General features: G+C 31.7%; 2 protein-coding genes and 1 pseudogene across 3 annotated transcripts in view; 1 reads left to right on the plus strand and 2 right to left on the minus strand.

Annotated features, from left to right (window-relative positions):
* LOC125871350 (homeobox-leucine zipper protein HDG11-like) overlaps positions 1-6,116 on the minus strand; it is a 28,065-nt pseudogene extending 21,949 nt beyond the window's left edge.
* LOC125870339 (photosystem II reaction center W protein, chloroplastic-like) overlaps positions 1-21,865 on the plus strand; it is an 841,908-nt gene that overhangs the window by 712,862 nt on the left and 107,181 nt on the right. The gene's annotated exons all lie outside the window — the stretch shown is intronic.
* On the minus strand, positions 8,594-19,192 carry LOC125870345 (homeobox-leucine zipper protein ROC8-like). The gene is made up of 10 exons (XM_049550755.1): positions 19,080-19,192; positions 17,932-18,049; positions 16,218-16,409; positions 14,861-15,397; positions 14,327-14,419; positions 14,013-14,222; positions 13,081-13,264; positions 11,291-11,556; positions 9,789-9,878; positions 8,594-9,121 (listed from the first exon to the last, which is right to left on the minus strand). The coding sequence occupies exons 1-10, from the start codon at positions 19,190-19,192 to the stop codon at positions 8,750-8,752; spliced, it is 2,175 nt and encodes a 724-aa protein (XP_049406712.1). The 3' UTR covers positions 8,594-8,749.

Below are 21,865 nucleotides of genomic sequence, written 5' to 3' on the forward strand. Positions count from 1 at the left end.
TTTGTACTCTAAAGTATTAGATGGTTTTGAGACATCATGTATAAAGTCTAGAAAGTCTTCCGCTTGCTATTGTTTTTTTTAATGAAATGTTTTCTTGGTAAAGAAAGTTTTTAATTCCTTATGGTTTTAGTGTCTATGCGATGAATGAATGCTAAGAGGCTTGTATTAGACCTCTTCGAGGTCGAGTACGCCGGTTACGACTAGGGGGTGATCCCGGGTCATGATAGGTGTGAACTTGAGCATCAAAGCATTTCAGAAGATGATAAATCTTAGGGTGCTTATAATTGACGACAAGTTTTATATCAGTGGAGATTTTGAGCCATTGTTCGAGGAGCTCAGATGGTTGTCATGGAAAGAATGTCCTTTAAAATGTATACTATCAAATTTTCTAGCTGAGAAACATGTATTTCTGAATATAAAGGGGAGTAATATTGAAGAATTTGGTTTGAATTTGCAGTTCGTTACTCGCTTTTGCAATTTCATGTGTTCTGTTTTATTGCAACTAAGTGAAAGAAAATCTTACTGGAAATTATTTTGTTTACTTTCAGTATTATAGAAGTTTGAAGAAGTTGGATCTCTCTGATTGCAAACGCCTCAGAAGTACTCCAAATTCAAGGGTTCACGAAGTCTCGAGACTTTGGTGCTTCAGGATTGCTCAAGTCTGAAGGAGATCCATCCATCAATAGAAAAATTACACAGACTGACTGGTTTATCTTGTATTGTTGCAAAAGGATTACAGATCTTCCGAGCAACACATGCCAGCTAAAATCCCTTGAATACTTGGACATTAGTTATTGTTCATCTTTACAAACACTACCAGTTGACATTGGAGATATGCAAAGTCTAAGACATCCTTATGAATCTGTTGAAATGCTAAAAAGTCCAAAATTAGAGGCCAAAAGGAGATCTTTTCGAAGAACATTCCACCGTATAGAATCCTTACAAATTTTTATTTCGGTCTTAAGCCTTCCATATTGTGGTTTGTACAAGGTTGATATTCCTAGGGATATTGGGAGTTTATCCAACTTAACTATTCAAGATTTGAGCGGCAACAATTTCTTCTCTAATTTCTTTGATTTTTCCAAGTTACCATTGTTGATGTCCTTGTGTTTGAATGATTGTGAGAATCTTCAAACACTACCGTCAATATCGAATTTAGAGTACCTTGAAATTCTTGAACTTAGAAACTGCTAAAAGTTGGTCAAGATTACAGTGTTGGACAACCTTCCTTCGATTCAGAAGATCAACATAATTAATTGTACTTCTCTGCAGATTCCATTTGATGAAGGCTTCTTTAGTGCCCCTTCTCTATCAATTCCATCTAGGAAATATCCAGAGTATGAGGTTAGTCTTCTCTCTCTCGCTTCTATTACATTATTAATCATTTAATTGTGTCTTGGTCTAATGAAGCAGGGGTTACAAATAGATATCCAAAGCAATGAGATTACAGAATTATAAAGTTCTTAGGAATGGTTCTCTGGTTTGTTTGTGACTTTAAAGTTTCCCATTTTGGACACTTCGTTGTTTGTTGTATCCAATAACAAGGTTTTAGTTTTTGAGTGGCCTAGGTATATGAAAATATTCAAATTACATGGAGAAGTATCATGTGCATATTACATATCTAACTCAAATGATAGACCTTATAATGGCCTGAAGATCAAAGGCCGGAAAAAGATAACAGTCGAGGAAGGCCCTGACAAAGGTAGAGCGAAGAAGATAGGGATACATCTATTATATTTAGATAAACATGGTAATGTTACATCTTTGCCGGCAAAATAGAAGATGACATAAATAGCAGCACAAGCTGCGAAGCAATAACCTTCCTCCATTAATGGAGGTTGAGCTTTCACCAAGAATCAGAGAGAAAAGAGAAAATATATTATTGAGAATGTGAAAAATTGAATTAATCAATACAATGTTTGTGTATATATACACACTGATTGACCTCTGACACATCTAACAAACATAACCAACTTGCAAGGGTAAAAACGTAACTAACTTACTGAATCCTAACTAACTGTATGAAAAAATGCTTCAATTAAAATTCCTAACTCATTCTTATCACCCCCCCCCTTCCCTCTCAAGTTGGAGGTGAGTTAATTACAGACAACTTGGTTAAAATAGTAGTTTGTTTAACTCCAGTCAAGGCTTTAGTAAAGACATCTACCAGTTGTGAATTTGTGGGGATATGATGAAGTGTAATCAATTCTTGTTGAAGCTTGGTTCTGACAAAGTGACAATCCACCGCAATATGCTTAGTTCTCTCATGAAAAACTGAATTCTTGGCAATATGGACTGCTGCCTGACTATCACAAAAGACATGTACAAGCAAGGAACACTTCACTGAGAGTTCATCAAGTAATCTTTCAGCCATACTAATTCACCTACTACTTGTCTCACAGCCCTGTACTCTACTTCTGCTGAGGATTGAGACATTGTGGCCTGTTACTTAGATTTCCAACTAACTGGACTATCACCCATAAGTACAAAGTAACCACCTAGAGACTTCCTTGAATCAGGACACACTCTCCCAATACTTTATGGGGAGTTTTGATTGGTATAGAAATGCCCTTGTTGTTTCAAGAAGGTATTTGTGTTTCCTTTCCACCACACCATTTTGTTATGGTGTGTAAGGACAAGATCTTTGGTGTATTATACATTTTTCTTGAAAGAAATTAGTTGCTTCATTACTTGTGAATTATATACCATTGTTAGACCTGATGGTTTTCAATTTGGTAAGGAACTGATTTTCTATAAGGGATATGAACACTTTTATAGTCTGCAATGCATTACTTTTGCACCTTAGCAGTTGTGTCCAAGTTGACCTACTATAGTCATCCACCATAGTTAAGAAATAATGATGACCATCATGGGTAGGTGTGTGGTATGGTCCCCATAAGTCAATGTGAAGCAGTTCAAATGTTGTAGTGGTTGTGGTTGTACTTTCTGGGAAGGACATCCTAGTTTGTCTAGCCATTAGACATATTGTGCATGTAACATCTCGCTATTTGAATGAACTAGAAAGCGTCATTTTAGGACAGAAAGAAAAATCTAGAAATTTTTTAACCTAAGTTGAGTTTTTGGGTCAACTTCAAACAACCATAACTCCTATCTCAGGATGAGTTATGTGTACTTCCAGATACCATAGGAAATATCTTGGAATTATCTTCCAACGCCGCTGAGTTTGCTAAATTCCGAGTTCATATGAATGAGATATGCCCATTTCAAGTTGGGTTGTTTGGATAAGGAAAGTCTAAAATGGATTTTAGAAAGGCATTATGGACTTTTCCATACCCTATTATTTAAATTTCATTTTTGGTAATTAGTTGGGGTCTAAACTGAACTTAGTCAGTTTACGTTTTTGCAAAAGAGTTAGGGTTTTGAGAGAAGAGGAGAAAAGAGGAGAAGAAGCAAGGAATCGTCGATTTCTTAGAGAATTGCGTGTGGATTTCCCCAAGGGTTAATCCCTACGAGGTATGTGAGTCTTTCATAGTGATGGGTTCGTTCAGCCACGCGTCAATCACGTTTATTTCAGTGAAGTACGTTCTAGAAAGTTGAAATTTAATTAATGAATCTTGAATGGTGTTCTTGAAATAAGCCTTCGTTCTTGAGTTAGTTGAGATTGAGGAGTTCCTTGAGGTTAAAATGTTGTTTACTTGAGTTGTTTGAGTTAGATTCTTGTGTATACATACTGGTATCTGAATCTAAAGGGAATTTGAGAAAAAGAACCGAATTTAGGCGAATTAAGGTTAGAAAATGAAGAAGGAACAAGTCGGGCAAATCTGGGTACCAGGTCCGCGTCACGGAGCTGTTCCTAAGAATTGAAAAAAAATTCTCTGCATCACAGAGTGGTCACGGACCGTTCTGCCTCAAAAATTTATCTCGCGACCAAATAATTAAATGCATCTCCGCGTCTCAGACTTGCTTCCAGACAGTGATTTCTTGATCTTTTCTCATGTTTAACTATCAAAAAACACTCCTAAACATCATGAGATCCTTCATATCACAAATCACAATGCTTGAATCCATAATTCAATTCAAGGTTCAGTTAAGAGTCAAATCAAGAAAATTTCATAGAGTCTTCCGAAAGTCTTTTACAAATATTTTAACTTTGTTTTAAGACTTGAATTTTGAGTTGAGTAAAGACTAAAGTTTGAAGTTCATTTATTCAAAGATTATACAGGAACTAGGTATTCCCAAGAGTTAAAATGTTTTCACATTTGAGCAAAAAAGGGAACACCAATTTCCAAGAGAGCCTTTGAGATAGTTTTGAGTAATTATCTCAAATCACAGAAAGAGTTTTGTTTTTCAAAAATTTGAGCTGAATATATTTTGGGAGTAATATTGAGCACCGATATGGGACGCGAGTTCATAATAACTCAAGTATTTATAAACCATGTAGCCATCATGGGTAGAAAGAATCATACTTTTTAGATGAATCTTTAGTGTTTTTTAGCATAGACTAGTGGATCCACTTAGTTAAGACGTTTTATATGACGGCAAAGTATAGGACAGTTCTGACAGCATGGGAATGATGTTGTATCATCACTTAGGCTCATAGTGATGGTTGTCGGTCAGAGAAACTCCAGCAGTATTTTATTATTTTACATGTAAACTGAGTTGTTATTGCATTTCTTTAACAAATTGAGTTACTATTACTGTTTTAAATGCATTGTATAACTGCACCATTATTGTTGTTTTACTTTGCATTTAAGTTGAGTTATTCATGAGTTGAGTAAAACCAAGGTAAGTGTTCTTTTCAGATTCCTTTCAAGCTTATGTCTTGTTTAGCATTCCCCTCGCATACCCGTACATACAATGTATTAATGTCATTTGGCATGCATCATTTTATGATGCAGACATAGGTAACCATAATCAGCATTCAGCGCCTCGTTGATCCAGTTGAGCACTCAGAGTTAGTCGGTGAGCCTTCTTGCTTTTCGGAGGACCCCTTTATCATTAGCTTTAGTATTTTAGTTGTTAGGATGATCGGGGGTCTTGTCCCGACATCCCACCTTGTTTTAGAGCCTTCATAGACAGTTAGTAGTTCATTTGTCTTTACATTGTTATTTCTTATGTTAAGACTTGAGTTGCCACTATGGCCAAGTTGAATGCTTGACCTTTAAACGTTCTAAATTATTTTATTAAAAAGTTGAGTAGAGATGCATTGAATCCTTGTATTAATGATTTAAGTCTTCCGTTATAGTTAAGTCAGGCCAAGGATCCGCTTGGGGGCAGAAATGGTTCTCAAGTGCCAGTCCCGCCCAGGGTATAGGCTCGGGGGGTGACAGTGCAAGTGAAAGGTTTTTTATTGGAAAAATTTAGAGGTATGGCGGATATACTTTTCATTTTTACAAAAGGTACATATCCCAACCTAGCATGTCATAAGAATTCGGTGTCATGATTGTGAGTAAAATTAGTACCAGGAGAAGAATTAATAGCAGAACATGAAATAGGATCAACAACACAAGCTTCTTTATTAATGGTATGAAAGTATTTTACATCTTGAGATGGAACTTGGCATTCACTTCTAACAGAAGTTGTCTTACAGTAGTTAAAAGAAGAAACAGGTTGACATCTGACATAAGAAACAATATTGCCATCAATAGGTGGGCAATTGTGACACTTTGACAGAAAATATACAGACCATTATTGGCCTTACCAAGTGCCAGAGAAGAGCCCTGCAACAAACAAGAAGAGTTATTAATGTTAACTATTCCTTTGAGTTGAAGAGCTAAACAGTGAACTGATATCAAATTGAACTTGAAGATGGGTATAAACAATACTTTGTACAAAGTCAGTGTAGAAGTCAAACAAACATCACCAATTTCAGTCACTTTAACCTTGTATCCATTTGGTAAAGTAATTAGGAAATGATAGGGTAATGTTTTAACGTTTGTAAGGGCATCTTTTGTGTAAGTCATATGGTGTGATGCTCCTAAATCTATGATACAAGAGCCAACAGTCAATCTGACACATTTACATGACAAATCACCTATCTCATTTATAGAAGAATAGCAAGCAAGTATACCTGCTAGGTTCATTGATCCACCAGGCATGTCCTGAGCAATCAGCTCCAACTTGCAGACTTCCAAGTAGATTAAGTAGTTGCTCATACTGACTTTTGGACAGGTTCAATGGGATTTGTCTTCCTTGCGCAATTGTTTCCTCACACTAGCTCCTATCATCCTCAGAGGCATGCACATTTGCTACAGATCATGAGCCCTTTCCTCTTGGAGATTTTGTGTTGGTTGGATAACCATGAAGCTTATAACACCTATCCTTGGTGTGTCCAGTTCATTTGCAGTACTCACAGAAAAAATTTGACATATTTCTAGTGCTGGAACTTCCCCTAAAGGTGTTATTGAAGTTGTTGGAACGGCATATATTTCCTTTATGAGAGTTGTAGTTTACCTTGAAGCTTTTAGATCCTACATTGTGCTGAGGTGATGAAGAGGCATTTAGAGAAGTGGATTCTAAGGCCATGTGATTGAGAGGCTTCACTTCCCTCTGCCTTTCTTCCTGTGACAGTATGGCCAATACTTGTGCCATAGTTGGTAGAGTAGTCATCATGAGAATGTTCTTATGTATGACATTGTACATCTCATTCAAACCCATCAGAAAATGTATGAGTCTTCTATTTTGTTCAGCCTTATGTATTTTGATCTTTCCACCACAGACACATAAGTGCACTGAGAATTGACATCAAGAGTGTTCATCTCCTCCCATTATTTATTCATTCTAGTATAGTAACTAGTAACATCTAGAGTACCCTGCACAAGATCATTAATCTCCTTTTGCAGTTGATAAAGCTTACAACCATTTGTCTAATAATATCTATCCTTCAATTTCTCCCAAAGGTCCTTGGCATTGTTAACATATTGCAAGCTATCTCACAGATCTGGTGAAAGACAATTCAGGATCCAAGAAGTCGCCATATCATCACACCTTTTCCACTGCATGAAGGTTGGATCTGCAGGATCTAGCTTCACGACTTTGCCATTAATGAATTCAGTTTTACTTTTAACAGATAAAGCCCTAAGGACAACATGTCTCATGACCTGTAACTAGTTTCATCAAAAACAGCAGGAAGCAAGGTAGAACTTGCATTTTCTGAAGGGTGCAGGTAAAAAGGGCTTTTGAAGTCCAATCGAATTAGAGTGTTGGAAGTGGTCATTTCAGCTGGAACGTCACCCATAGAAAAAGATGTGAATATGATCGGGAAGAAGAATATAGTCACAGACGAAGGACAAGGCTTACAAAAATTGTGAGAATAGAAACTCACAATGTGCAAACTCGAATCGAAGAAGCTTAAATCAAAGTAGAAAAACAACAGTGAGATCGTTTAGAGAGGAAAAAAAACAGAAAGAGGAAAAACGATAAAGAAACAGAAATCAACGCAAAAACTCACGATGAGAAAAAGAGGCAGGAGGTATCTCCTGGCTCTGATACCATGATAAAAACAGCAGCTCAAGCTGCAAAACAATAACCTTCCTCAATTAATGGAGGTTGAGCCTTTACCAACAATCCGAGAGAAAAGATATTATTGAGAATGTGAAAAACTGAATTATCAATACAATGTTTGTGTATATATAGATACTGATTGACCTCTGACACATCTAACAAACATAACCAACTTGCAAGGGTAAAAACGTAACTAACTTATTGAATCCTAACTATCTCTATGAACTAATGCTTCAATTAATAATTCCTAACTCATTTTTATCATAAGAAAAGAAGACAAAAAGAAAAATCACCTTTGGTGGAAGTCGTGGACGAATATTCTTATCCCCTATTTCCAGAAATGGAGAAAGAGATAGAGGTTTGTCTGAACCATGTCAACGCGCTACAAGTTAAATATTTTTTGAAACAAACTAATAAAATATATAGCATTAAAAATAGGGGTGAAACTAGCCACGTCATTAATTTTTTATGTATAATGTAACAAACTAGATTTCCCAACAGAAATACTCAAGTAGTGTATAATCACTCGTAACCAGATTACAATGGCAACACTTAAATTATTGAATTACAATGGAAACAACTAAAATAACAAGTAACTAGGAATAAAGATAAGAATGGAGGATGAGAAGCTTAATTAATATATATGACATGACATAGAAGTATCTAGAATATTTAAAGTTGTAAAGAAATGAAGGGAGATATCTAGAATGAGTGTTCCTGAGAGAAAAATATAGAAATAATCTAGAATGGATAGTTATAGAATTATACAGTTTGAGGAACATTCTAGAGTAGAATAGTAAATATCCTCCACTAGATCCGATCCTTCCATCACCACCTATAAATAGAGTGGGTGCTCAACCTCAAGTAAATCTATTGTTGGGATGTCTAATTCTTGAGTCTCTTCGTGGTTTAGCCCTAGGCCCAACAACTTGGGTAGCGTCTGGGCTATCCTGTTCAGAATATATAATTTCATCCACACATGGATACTATATATACACTACTCCACTAGATTTAACTTGCAAAATCAAGAAGGTATGATATTGTAACATGACAGATAAAAAATAATGATCAGAGAAAACCAAACAGGCTAAAATTGGAAAAAACCAAACAAATGAAAAGTCTCAAATAAGTGTATCAATATAAAAGATAATTGCAGCAACACATATCTCACAGTCTTGAGATTTCAAAAGTCACAAAGAAGGGAACACATCATCCTTCAAAACCATCAATTGTCTAAGTTTTAAAATCTTCTAAACAAACAAACAAACAACATGAAATTAAACCATCATAAATCAGAGCAACCCAATGCTGCTTTGATTTTTAAAATTGTGGCGCTCAAAACGCCATGAACAGAAGCCACTACCTCCATTTGTTGCTGCTTGGAGGTTGGATTATTATTACCACAAATCAATATTTGAAAAGCCACTGTCAAAATTGAACCATTTTGTGCATTTGCAGCGTAGTCCCTATTCGAGGAGAGCCGACCATCGGGACTTATGATGATACCAGAGGGCAAAATGGGAACTTTTGTTGCATCACCTCCATTGACAATTGAAGTGATTGCACGTAACTCTATGGGTGCATAGACTAAAAATGCTCCCATTTCATCAATGCTTGTCTCTTCAAGCATTAGCATTTCCTTATGCATATTACAAGGCTGTATATACATTACAACAATTAAGAAATATTAGGGTAAATACTAAAACAATAAGTGACGGATAAGTTATGTTGCTAAACAATTAAAATTCCACAGCTAATCCTATTTAATATTGAATTAGTGAAGGATTATAAAACAATCTTGTTAGCTATAGGTTATTTAACAATAGATTAACAAGGAATTTCATAGTTAATTCTTGTTCTTTTTTGTATTGAAATATATTTAGCATTATTAGTTCACCTAAAAGATAGTTAAAGGTAATTATTGGATCACCGAAAAAAACAAGTGGAATTATTAATATAGAAAATGAGACAAACAACAATTTGCTATAAATGGCTAAGCTGTGATGATAATGTAGAGAAGATTTTCAAATTATCAGTGTATATAAATTAAACGCGAGAAAAGTTAGTCTTTATTTTTGTGTGTGTTTTAATTATTAATTGCTACAAGTCAAAAGTAAAATTGGACCGTAGAAAATTCCTTTTGATTCAATAATTAAAGAACAAAAAGTCTAAAGAAAAAAAAGATACAAGTTTAGATATTTTGGTATTTTTGCATGTGAAAAAAAGATACATAAGTAATATTATTTGATTCTGGTAAAATTTCATTATTACTTGATAATCTATTCTGAAATAGCAAACTATAAATAAATAAATATGATAAATACCTGAATAATTGTAATGTTATTTCCTGGAAAAGTTCCTGTTAGTACTCGATCTAACTCAATCATATTATTTCCACCGGTCAAAATATCCCACTGAAAAAAAAAAATCAAATGATAAACAATATTATAATTTAATTGTCAAAATATTAGTTTGTGGGATGAGTATTATTTAAGCTCATATATTTAAAACAATATATGTACAATCAATTCCCAGACTAGCAAAACATGTAGATTGTAGATAATATAACATGTAGGGGTGTGCAAAAACTAAATCGGCCGATAAATCGAATCGAAAAAGTGTTATTGATTTTTTACTATTGGGTTAACGGATTTTTAATGATTTTATAAAAAAAGAATTATCGGGTTATCAGTTTGGTATTGATTTTTTAATATTGGGTTATTGGGTAAATTAATAACCCATTAAGACTACAGTAATTTACAACTTTACTCATACATAAATATTAAATATTAATCTCAACACCTTACTAGTTATTGTCTTTGCCCTTTAGCCTTCAATTCACACTCCATGATGACTTTGAGTTCATAATTTCACATTGTATAAAATGTCTAAACCTAAAATAAGAACCTTATCCCTCTTAATTTCTCTTGGTGTAACACTAGTCTAGTTCTTTAGTTATTATTGCTTATATCTTATGAGTATTGATACAGTTACATTATTATCTTATCGCGTCAAATTATTGGAGAAGTCATATATTTTATAATCATTTTCTTATTGGTTAAATTGAAAGTCGAACTGTTAAGGACCAAAATTGATTAAAAATATCTTATTGGTTTAATTTTTTATTTAGCGTATTTAAAAATCAATAAACAAAACCGAAAATACATCAAACCGAACCAAACTGACATATGCACACCCCTAATAACATGGGAACATAATATTAGCAAATCAATCAAATTCGGGACTTTAACTTAATGGTTTCAAAAATTCTTAACACTGATCTCATCCTATTTTAATTTTAAAATTATGATATTTATTGAAATATTTGAGAGTTTTACATAAAAATCTATACAGGAATTGAGAAAAAAGTCAATTCCTATGTGGGTATTTTTAGGGGTCTTTTGGTTAACAAGTTATACAAGGATTGAAAATGTGAAAATTACTTTTTTATCAGATGTTTGGCTCATAGCATTAAAAATTTAATATCAATGCAAAGATATAATGCAATCATTCCTTTTTATGACAATCATTCCCTATAACAACATTTCACCTATTATAGACTTTAACAACAATATATCATGTGTAGTCCCACAATGTGGAACCCAGAGAGGGTACAATGTACACAAATCGTACAGTTGTCTCTCGAAGGAAGAGAGAGACTGTTTTCGAAATACCCTCGACCAATTCAATGTAAAATCAAAGTTTTATTAGGAACCAATATCAATATCATATTATATTATTATGTTCTCTATAATAACATTTCGCTATAACAACTAAGAAAATTATCTGAACAATTGACATTATTATAAAGAGGTTTGATACATACCTGACTTCTTGTCTTGTCGTCTTTGAAGAAATTGAAGACATCTTGGAATGAAAAAGGAAGCCATAGAGAAGTAGCGGCAATGGCAATAAAGCCTTTTGGTTGGGTAATTTCTTCATTTTTTCTTATTGAAATACTGTCTCCACGGTTTAACTGTGATGAAGTTGGAAAATCTAATTTGTCTGTCATGCTTAGGATTTCAAAAAAACTCTTCACCATCCTTTGAGATACTTGTATTGTATTTTTCAGCCCTTCTGGATCATGAAACACTGAAAATAAAATGAAATTTAAATATTACAACAACATATATATCTAGTATAATTCCACAAGTGAAGCTTGCAAACAGTGGCGAATTTAGAGCCAAAAAATAGGACATCCGCACCCGTGGTTTCTTCGTAAAATTAGATATTTTATGTATATATTTTCTAAATTTGTATAATATCATATTCTTGCAGTCGTACTACGAGAAGTCTAAATGGTCCACATGGTTAAATGTTGAGCTTTTGACCTTGAGGATTAAGGATTAATTTCCACTTCAATACATTTTTACTTGGTGCACCCATGTTCGAAAAATCCTAAACTCGCCTCTGTTTGCAAAGGGTGGTCCTATCATGAGAAGGTAGAGAGATTGCTTTTGACAGATCCTCATTCAAGTAAAGTATATCCAAATTCAAATATGAAAAGCAAATACATAGGGATATAAAGGAGACAACATGTAATACTAAAATCGAAGAATAAAATATTTGGAAAGTAATTATAACAATACTAATAAGGAAACAAGATAAGGGTGTGATTTTGTTTTTTTGGAAAATAATTTATTTTACGAAATCTATTTTTATTTTGTGATTTTGTTTGGAAAATACTAAATATATTTTCTAGAAAAAAAACTTCTATTGAAGATTGATAAATATATTAATAGACCGGAAAGTATTTTGATGAGATTTTTACATGTTAAAGATGATAATAATGTCCGAGTGTCGTTAAAGCATTGATATAATGTTCAAAGTTGAGATGATTGCGAAGGAAATGACTTTCCTCGGAAAATGACAGAAGTGGTTATTTTTCCTGCTCCTTTGATTGGAAAATATTTTCTCTAAAAAACATTTTTTTGGCCAGTCAATAAACATCAAAAGATGACTATTCTTTTGAAAAAAATTAAATCATACCAAACACACCCCTAAAGGAAAAAAGGAGATGTTTCAAGTTAAAAATTGAGAAAATTGTAAAGAAAAATGACTTCCGAAATAAAAGGAGTGATCATTTTCCGGGCCCATTTAGACAAAAAAAACATTTTCATTGGTCAAACATGGAAAAAATACATATTTTATATATGCAGTGGCGTAGCTATCCTTATGTCAGGGTGTCCAATTGTCGGAAAATTACCATATATACAAGTAAAATGATGAACAAAGTGGCTCAATTACATATTTTGGACACTCTTGACACAATAATATGATGTAGCCCAGTAATTTCAGGTGTCTTGAAAGAGTAAAGACACAATTTAAAGTGTTTATGTATTTGAATCTCACTAGAAGCAAAACAAAATTTCACTTCTTACATGTTCACTTTAGTACTTGGATATATATACCTTAAAGATGAAAAAAACTTTTAAAAGGTCATATTTCAAACATATAAACAAAGAAAAGGGATAGATTTGGACCCCCTTCGAATTTTTTAATTTTTAATTAAAGTTGCCTTGAAGTGATGAAAATTTTGCAATTGATCCTTCTCTCACCTTGTAAATAAAATTCAAAAAAGTAGTAAATAAATAAAAAGGGAATATAAAATCAAACCTCCTTTGAAATCATGCCTAGTAGGGCATGTTGCACCCATTGCAAAACTGTATCTCTCAGACATCCTTTGAAGCGTAACAATCCATCTTTTAGCTCCGTATGTTTCACGACCACACAATAAATTTCTAAAGATACGATTAACCTGATATTTTTCATATACTTGAACATGCTCCACCCAAGTAACCTGTAAGAGTAAAAATAATCAAGAAACCAAAATAAAAATAATTAACTTGGTGAAAAATATTGAGGAAAGCATGTTGGAAATTTGTGTTTTTTAGCAATGGATGTCATAAGGCAAGGATTGATCAGGATCATATGAGGAGAAAAATAAATCCTCACTCGTTTAGATTCAAATATTTGGGACATGAACAACATAGTATGGGTCGGAGTTCAACATTATTATATGAAGACTAGCAACTATGATAGCATGTTAAAAGGATGGTTATTGGATCTAACCCAATCCTAAAATAAAACTTATTAGGTTGTGGCCGGGAATTTTCCAAGGCTATACACGGACATAAAGATCATTTTCTAAACCAATACGGGAACACTTAAACTGCCCCCAATGCACGTCCCAAAGCTGATCATTTGGAGCATAAATTAACAACATAACATGAGGATCCAAAATTGAATAAGTCGAGAAATAAGATAGTTTGATTCTTATATCATATTAGGAACAATAGACATCATGAAATAGGCATCATCAGTACGAGTAAATTTTTACATATGTAACATACCCTTTGGAAAATAAGCTACATATATAAAGTGATATATATGTTACCCATTTGAGTTGTGAAAACAACCTCATGCACAAATGCAGAATAAGACTACATATAGTACTAGTAATATGGACCCCATGTATATAGGAAGCTTAATGCACATAGTTTTCCTTTTATATAAATAGTGATATAGAGAGAGGAAATGATTCTTACCTTACTTTGGCCATTGCCCATATCTTGAATTGCACAACCAGAAGGGAACTTCCAAGAATAAGAAGGTACACCGCTTTGAATCTCATTGAATATATCATATGAAACATCCATCATGATCCATGTTGTTGGATCAAGTTGTCTACAACAACGTATGAAGAAAAAATCTCTAGCTTCAACTAGAGGAGATAAAATATGCAACTTTTCATACATCTGTATTCAAGAACCAAGAAAAAATTAGATCATTTTATGAGTCAATTTTAATATTTATTTAATTTCTAGGGGAACAACATCTAAAAGATGGATTAATGTTTTACCAATTGTATAGAGCCTCTCCAAGTACCAGAATCAAGAACTTTAATAGTCCTAGCTTTTGTGACTATAGTAGGAAACAAGTTCATCCATTTGACCTACATATACAAATCAATCACTTTTAAGTATATGATTAATTATTAAACAATAACAATGGTAACTATGTCTCAAAATAAGTACTCATTGTCCATGTCCATCATTTCATATAAAGTCATCTTAATCAATATTGTATGGGAGAAAATTAAAAAATAAAACGGTATCAGCCTATTGAGAAATAGCCAATTTTTGGAATTCATGACAATGTGTTAGATTTCAAAAAATCATGACAGTATCTTAGATCTCTCACTTGCTCAACTTCAAAATCCATGATACTGGCATGGTATGTTTCCACATCAAAAAAGGTAGGTTTTCAACGAATTCTCAAACTAACTAGCACGCCCAACCTTTAATATACTAAGCATATAAGAGATATGCATATATATATATATATAACTTGTAAAACTGAATAATTATAACATGAAAGCGTTGAAGAAACTTACTGGATCAAGAAAATTATCAATCAACTCAATTGCAGTCATTGACACAATTCCACAATCCTTTGATGATTCAATTCGAGCATTTGATGTTTGGTAAGGTTGAACTTGATTTGGAAATGGTCTTTCATAACCCTCACGATGAATTAAAGACCTCACATCACTTGATGAATCTACCCAAATTGGATCATTCATTTTCAACAGTTCAAGCATTTCATTCATAGAAGCAACAACAGTCTCAAACGTAATTGTTTTCTGCCTGTTATCATGATGAAATTCATCATGTTCTTGTGGTGATGGAGACATTACTGGGATATTATTAATATTTATTGAATGTGCTTGAACATTATTATTATTATTATGATTGTTTTCTTGACGAAGAGGAGGATATCTAATGGGAGAGCCACATATGTTTTGGTTCAACAAACTTCCATCAGATGAATTTGAAGATGATCCAAGAGTTGGTTTTGGTGGTACCAAATTTGAATCCATCACAAAAGGCCTTCCAACAACACTTGAAATGAGATTTGATACTTTTTCATACTGCAAAAAAAAAATTGTTAAGTTAATTACTTACAATCATAGGTAAGTATCTATAATAAACATGATTTGAGAACCTAAAAAGGAGAAGAAGTGTATAATTTGTTATTAGTGTATATAATTTAAATTCTTTCAATAAATTAATTAATTGTGAGATCAAGATAATCTCTCTTGTCAAGGGAGGATGCAACTCATAAGCACGGGGCAGAAACAAATCCAAGATAATCTCTTTTGCGAGGGTTTTTCACCTAGTTTTTAGTACCCACATTCGGGCCTCCACTAGTTCGGATTAGCATCATGTAAATCACATTAAAAAGAGAAGCACTTCCTATTAAGATTTTTTTGTACCAGAGCTCAAACCTAAGACCCTTGGTTAAATGTAGATGAATCTTATCATACCATCACAACTCTAGGCTTCTAACGCTTCATTCGTTATATTTATAAAATTATGGATCCAGATAGAACATTTGTTTAAATTTTAGTAATTTTTTTACATGTATCTATGCCTCACGTAAAAATACAAGATTCAAATGAGCCTGGTGTTTATGATTCGCATCCACCTTAATATATATCTATAAGGTGGAATATAGACATGTATATGTAAGAACGGACTAAAATTTCAACGAATATAATAGATCTGACCCCTTCATTTCAAATTATATGTTATATGCTAATACCTTAAAGCCAGGATTAGTCCATCGTGTTCAAACCATGAATTTTCCTTGTCTTTTGTTATATATAAGTAATTCTTTTCAAGATAAATAAATAAATTAACAACAAAAATAAAATAAAGTAAAATAAATAGGATAAATAGATGGTTTACCTGTTCTGTCAACCATTGATTTTCCATTTTCATATTTTCTAAATTACGTTCCCTTTCTTCTTTTCCAATGGGCGGTCCATCACATTTTGGGCACATAATATTCTTCATTGCCTCTTTCATTGCTTTATTCTCAATAAGAAATCTTTCATTTTCTTTTCGAAGAGCATTGTTAACAGATTTATCATTTTGAATCTGATGAAATATATATAACAAATTAATCACATATGGAATAACAATACAAACTTAACATAACACATAGGTAATTAAATAATTGTACAATTAATATTCATTATGTTAAATTTGTGAATATTCACAAACAAAGGAATCAATAGTGCACATTTCAATTAATTGAAGATTTATGTACTGAGCAAGATATTACTAGTATCAAAATTAGAATATGATAATAATTGAAGGACCAAAAATGCCATTAAAATCTCCTCCTATGAATGACTTCTCTGTATCTCCTCCTATGAATGACTTCTCTGTGTGTGAAGCACCTCATCCAAATCCTCCCAAAAAAGTTTCTAGTCCTCCTCGTCCAAGCCCATTTCTAACAATGTTCAAAGTGGACCCTCCAATGACTAGCTTAATCGTCATCATCCTATCATTGATCCTCCTTACCTCAACCACTTCCTCCCTAAGCCCACAATCTGCTAAGATGTCTACTTTATTCATATTCCTCACACCTCCTGAATACCACAACGTATATCCTATTCATTTGGTCACCTAGATACAAGTTATCCTTCTCTTCTTGAGAATGTTCACTAGCTCTATGAAATTCATCATCAAAGACCATACTCTTAGCCTAGATGTGATAAATATAGTCGTGTTAAAAAAGCAAATTACTAGAACAAATAACGAGAAAAAATTTAAGAAAAATAATTTTTGGTTAGAAGTTGGAAAATTGGGTTGTGGTCTATTTTAAGCCCAACCCAACCCAAATAATTTACTAATCCGCTCATTTGCTTATACAGATTATTTTGACTAGCCTAAACTTCGTTCAATCCGTCTATTTCATATTACAAGATTTCCTTCATTCATCAAATAATCTAGAAAAGGAAAATCATTAGTTCTGAGTTGCAAAACCAAATTTTTCTGACTTTAAATTCTCATAATCTAGTAGAAATATAATTTTTTGTCCATTTAGTAATTCCTTGATAAGTTGTGGAACTTGCTAGGGAGTTCATGTACTTTGAATAATTTAACATGATTCTATCATTGATTTTATTGAGCAACAACTTAATCGACTTGGAGGTCAGATGATAAAAATAATTTTAATGAAAAGAAACATCTTCAATAAAATTCATATATTAATGTCTATTGATCAATTCAACGTGGAAAATCAAATGAGTGATTTAGGAAAACTATATAGAAATTGAAAAGTGAAATCATCAATAATGGAATTGATTGTACACGAAGGGTGGGAGGATGAAAGTGGAAGTAAATAACCTAATTAATAAGAGGAAGAAATTATCGTATTTATTCACACATTCTAATAACTTAACCAAATTTCGAGAAACAATTTAACAAGAGATTCACTGCATTGCCATTAAACCGATCCAACTTTTATCGTTACTTATTCTAGATTTTTGAAAAATTTAATGAAAAAAATATATTAATTTGTTATTGTGTGTAATAATAATAATAATAATAACAATATCTAATAAATTAAGTATAATTGATAGTATATAAAAGAACTAAATAATTAAATTACCTTTGTTTGAGTCCTTTTGTTTTGAAACCAAAACTTGACCTGCTTATGGTCAAGCCCTGCTTCCCTACCCAATTGTTTTTGTTGATCCTCATCTGGATGCGGACATTTCTTGAAGAATCTTCATTCAAAATTCACGAAGGAAAACCATTATTGATCATTTTTATAAAATAAACCTAAAAATGAAAATAACAAAAAAAACTCTCATAAAAAAACATGGTGGATTGGCAAGTATTTCTCCATCATTAATCAGGTCTTAAGTTCGAGCATTGGAACTAAAGCCTTGGTAAGGAACGTTGTAACCCTAAAATGGGACTTGATTCCCCACTTGAATTTGAATTTGTCGGGCCCTAGACCAAGTACCAGATACTCACCAAAGATTGAGGAGTAGTAAGTACTCTTTTATCCTTAACTAGAGGCCTCGTGTTGAGTCATGGGACAAGAGTTGTCACCATCGATAGGGAGAGGTTTATCCCCCAAAGTGAAACTTTCTGATTCGAATCTGAACTAAGCAAGTCCTCAAGTGGGACTTTTCAATGCAAATCTAGATTAGTCGGTCCCTAAAGTGAATTTTTTTTATGTGATCTGAATTAGTTGGGCCCTAAAATGAGGTTTCTTGACACAAAGTTAAATTAGTTGCGCCTCAAAAGGGGTATCAAACATCATGAGAAGTACATTGCTTATTATTATTTTTGTGCAAAAATAAGAAAGAAATTGAAATTAAATAAACTCATCTCCTTATGATAAAGTTATTAATGAATAATCAAGAATAAACCAATTCATTTATAAAGATGTATATACATAACAGATTAATCATCAAAATAAACTATTTCAAAACCATTTTAGCAACTCAATCAAAAATAAAAAATAAAAAAAGGAAAGGTGAAATCAAAAGTACAAATCTTTTATTAACTATAATGAACATGTGGGGAACCAAAAAAAAACACCACAACAAGATCAATAAAAAATAAATATAAATTAATGCACAAAAAATACATAAAAAAAAAAACAAATTATTCTATCGCCAATGAAATTTAATTTTATCACTCATGCATTTTAAGAAAATAACATCATCTCTTTGAACAAACAAAAAAAATTGAACATATACGAAGGATAAAATATTTTTAAAAAAAAAAAAAAAATGATCTTACGCTTCAAGTCTTTGAATTTGTTCCATAGAATGTCTGTGGTATTGCCTATGCCTTTTCGATCTTTTTTGGGAATTTGATGATTCTCCAACAGGTTCTTCCCCAGAATCTGTCATTTTTTTGGCTAATTTTCTGTTTGATAAAACAAAATAACAAAATAAACACAAAAAACCAAGTGTTAATCTATTTGATTTATTGTGTACACAATCAATTTATATAAGAAACAACTAAAATAGGACAAAGAGAAAAGAAATATATAAGATAAAAAAATTTACACACCTTTTGATTGATGAGTAGAGATAAGAGAAAAAGAAATATAACTGGTCTATTTATATAGTAGAAAACAAGTTGACTGTACATGTGAAATATACATAGAATCTGATATAAAAAAAAAAATAGGGTAAAACTCTAAAGAATACTAAGGGTCTGTTTGGAAAGACACCTTGATAATTGGATTAGGTGTAATTGGGTGTAATTACATTGTTTGGCCTGTTTGGTTGGTCATGTAATTACTTGGTCTGTAGGTAATTTGGTGTAATTGTCAGAGGTACTTACACTCTCCAATTCCTAGGAAGGGGTTGTGAATTATTGATAATTACATGGTGTAATTACAAATTGATTATTTTTTAATTATTTTTTTAATTTTAATTTTTTCATTTAATTTATTTTTTCTATTTCTATTATTATAAATTCTTTTTTATTTTTCATTATTCTAAAATTTTCTAAAAGTTTCTTTTATTATTGTATATTATTTTATTTTATTCTTTCTCACTCAGCCTTTACTTCATGTGATTCTATGCAATTTTTCGTATTATCTATTTTTATACCATGTTTATTTATTTCATTAACATAATTTTGCTAGTATTTTTAAATTAAAGTAGAATTCATTGTTGAGTAAGATTATAAACTTATGTTTTCCGATTCTTTTCAATCATATTTACGAATGTTATGTTGAAATTTAACATAAAACTATATATTAAATTTTTGTTTTGAGTTTAGAACCTATGTTATATTTTTAGTTTCATTTGTTTTAGTAGCACTGATTTGAAACTTCACATTGCAAGTTATTTGTTTTTCAATAAGACTTGATAGATTATCTTTTTGTCAAACATTTTAATAATTTATGACATTTTATTTATAATATTAATCTTCTTTACAAACATGCATTTCAAGATGTTCTTATAAATTTTGTGCTTTTAGTTTTTATGATTAATTCAATTGAACTATGCTAATATGAAAAATATAAATCAATTATTTTCTCATAATATTAGTTAAAACATATGTTTATTAATTAATATATTTTCAAAAGACAATATATATCTTAAATATTTAATATAATATCATTTATCAAGTTTCTTATTTTTCTAATATAAATTTTAAATAATTTACTTTTATTTTCAAATTTAATATAACCTTATGATTGCATTTATACATCCAAATAATAAATGTGTAATTATATTGTAATTACAGTGTGGCAAATAAACAAATCGATGTAATTACTAGATTATGTAATTACTGTACTAATATTTACTATCCTAGTAATTACATCAATTTCTATTATGATATGACTTTTCAAACAGACCCTAAGTGTGAAGAGTGAAGACAAGATAGGAATTGGAATGTGTTTTGTTTTTCTCTCACAAAAGATTTGGTTTGGTACTAGTACATATGGTTTGTCATTTATATATTTTCTATTTAAATTGCATCATAAGTTAAATTCCTTAAATGGAAGATTTGGTTTGATACTAGTACATATGGTTTGTCATTTATATATTTTCTATTTAAATTGCATCATAAGTTAAATTCCTTAAATGGACATACAAGAATAATTTTTTCCATCAAAATCACATAATTATTTTTCTAATAGTAAAATCACAATTTTTTAAACCATTTTTTAATATTTAATCTAATATCTACCTAACTCGATTAAAAGAGGATAGACGAAACTTGACCCCAAAAGAATTAAGGAAAAATGGCATGATATATCACTCAAATTCGGAATTTAGAGTTGATATATCATTTGTTACAAAAGTGGCTCATATATTGTCCTATTATTACATAAATAGCTCAAATATACCATATTTGTCTAATGGGAGTGAAAAAAAATAATTAAATTTATTATATGTTTTTGATATATTATTAAAAAAATAAAATCTATATAGGTATATTTGATCCTTTCGCAAAGTTAAGAGGTACATTTGATCTTTCTCAACTATGATTTTTTTTACCTTTTTTAATTCTATGAATAATTCAATTTTATTATCGTAATGATCAAATTTATTCCTACACCCATCTTCTTATAAATTTATCATATATTACCCTCCTTTTTTGGTAGATACAAAAAAATAACTTACAATGTAGCCTCAAAAGAACAATCTTAAATTATTTTGTTCTTTTTTCCATTCTCTCATATTTTCACACTAAAAATAAAAGGAAAAAGGATTGGATATAACCCTATACTTTACTATTTATAGTTAATATATCCCTTGTTGCAAAAGTAACTTTGTACTTGTTAGTGAAATGAAGAGAAGAAGAAGAAGAATTAGAAAGAGAGAATTCTCATTGATTATCATTCAAGTGTATTGTTTCTGATTTGGGTACAGAAGTATATATAATGAAAGCTAATAGGGAATCTTAGTGTAACTAACTTCTTGATTAGAAGTTGTAACTAACTTAACCACTAAGATGACTAACTAACTAGCTTAGTGATGTTACTATTTTATCCTTCAACACTCCCCCTCAAACTAGGTAGTGAGAAAATGTTACAAGTCCCTAGCTTGGAATTAAGA

This window comes from Solanum stenotomum, chromosome 7 (genome assembly GCF_019186545.1).
Source record: "Solanum stenotomum isolate F172 chromosome 7, ASM1918654v1, whole genome shotgun sequence".
In the NCBI taxonomy this organism is placed as follows: Eukaryota; Viridiplantae; Streptophyta; class Magnoliopsida; order Solanales; family Solanaceae; genus Solanum; species Solanum stenotomum.

What these genes read in the sequence shown, in the direction of transcription:
- LOC125870345 (XM_049550755.1), bottom strand. Translation starts at nt 19,192, where the DNA reads ATGACAGATTCTGGGGAAGAACCTGTTGGAGAATCATCAAATTCCCAA. An exon ending in TGGGCAATGGCCAAAGTAAG is followed by an intron (nt 13,265 to 14,012) that starts GTAAGAATCATT and finishes TTACTCTTACAG; the next exon opens with GTTACTTGGGTGGAGCATGT. An exon ending in ACGACAAGACAAGAAGTCAG is followed by an intron (nt 9,879 to 11,290) that starts GTATGTATCAAA and finishes TTTTTTTTTCAG; the next exon opens with TGGGATATTTTGACCGGTGG.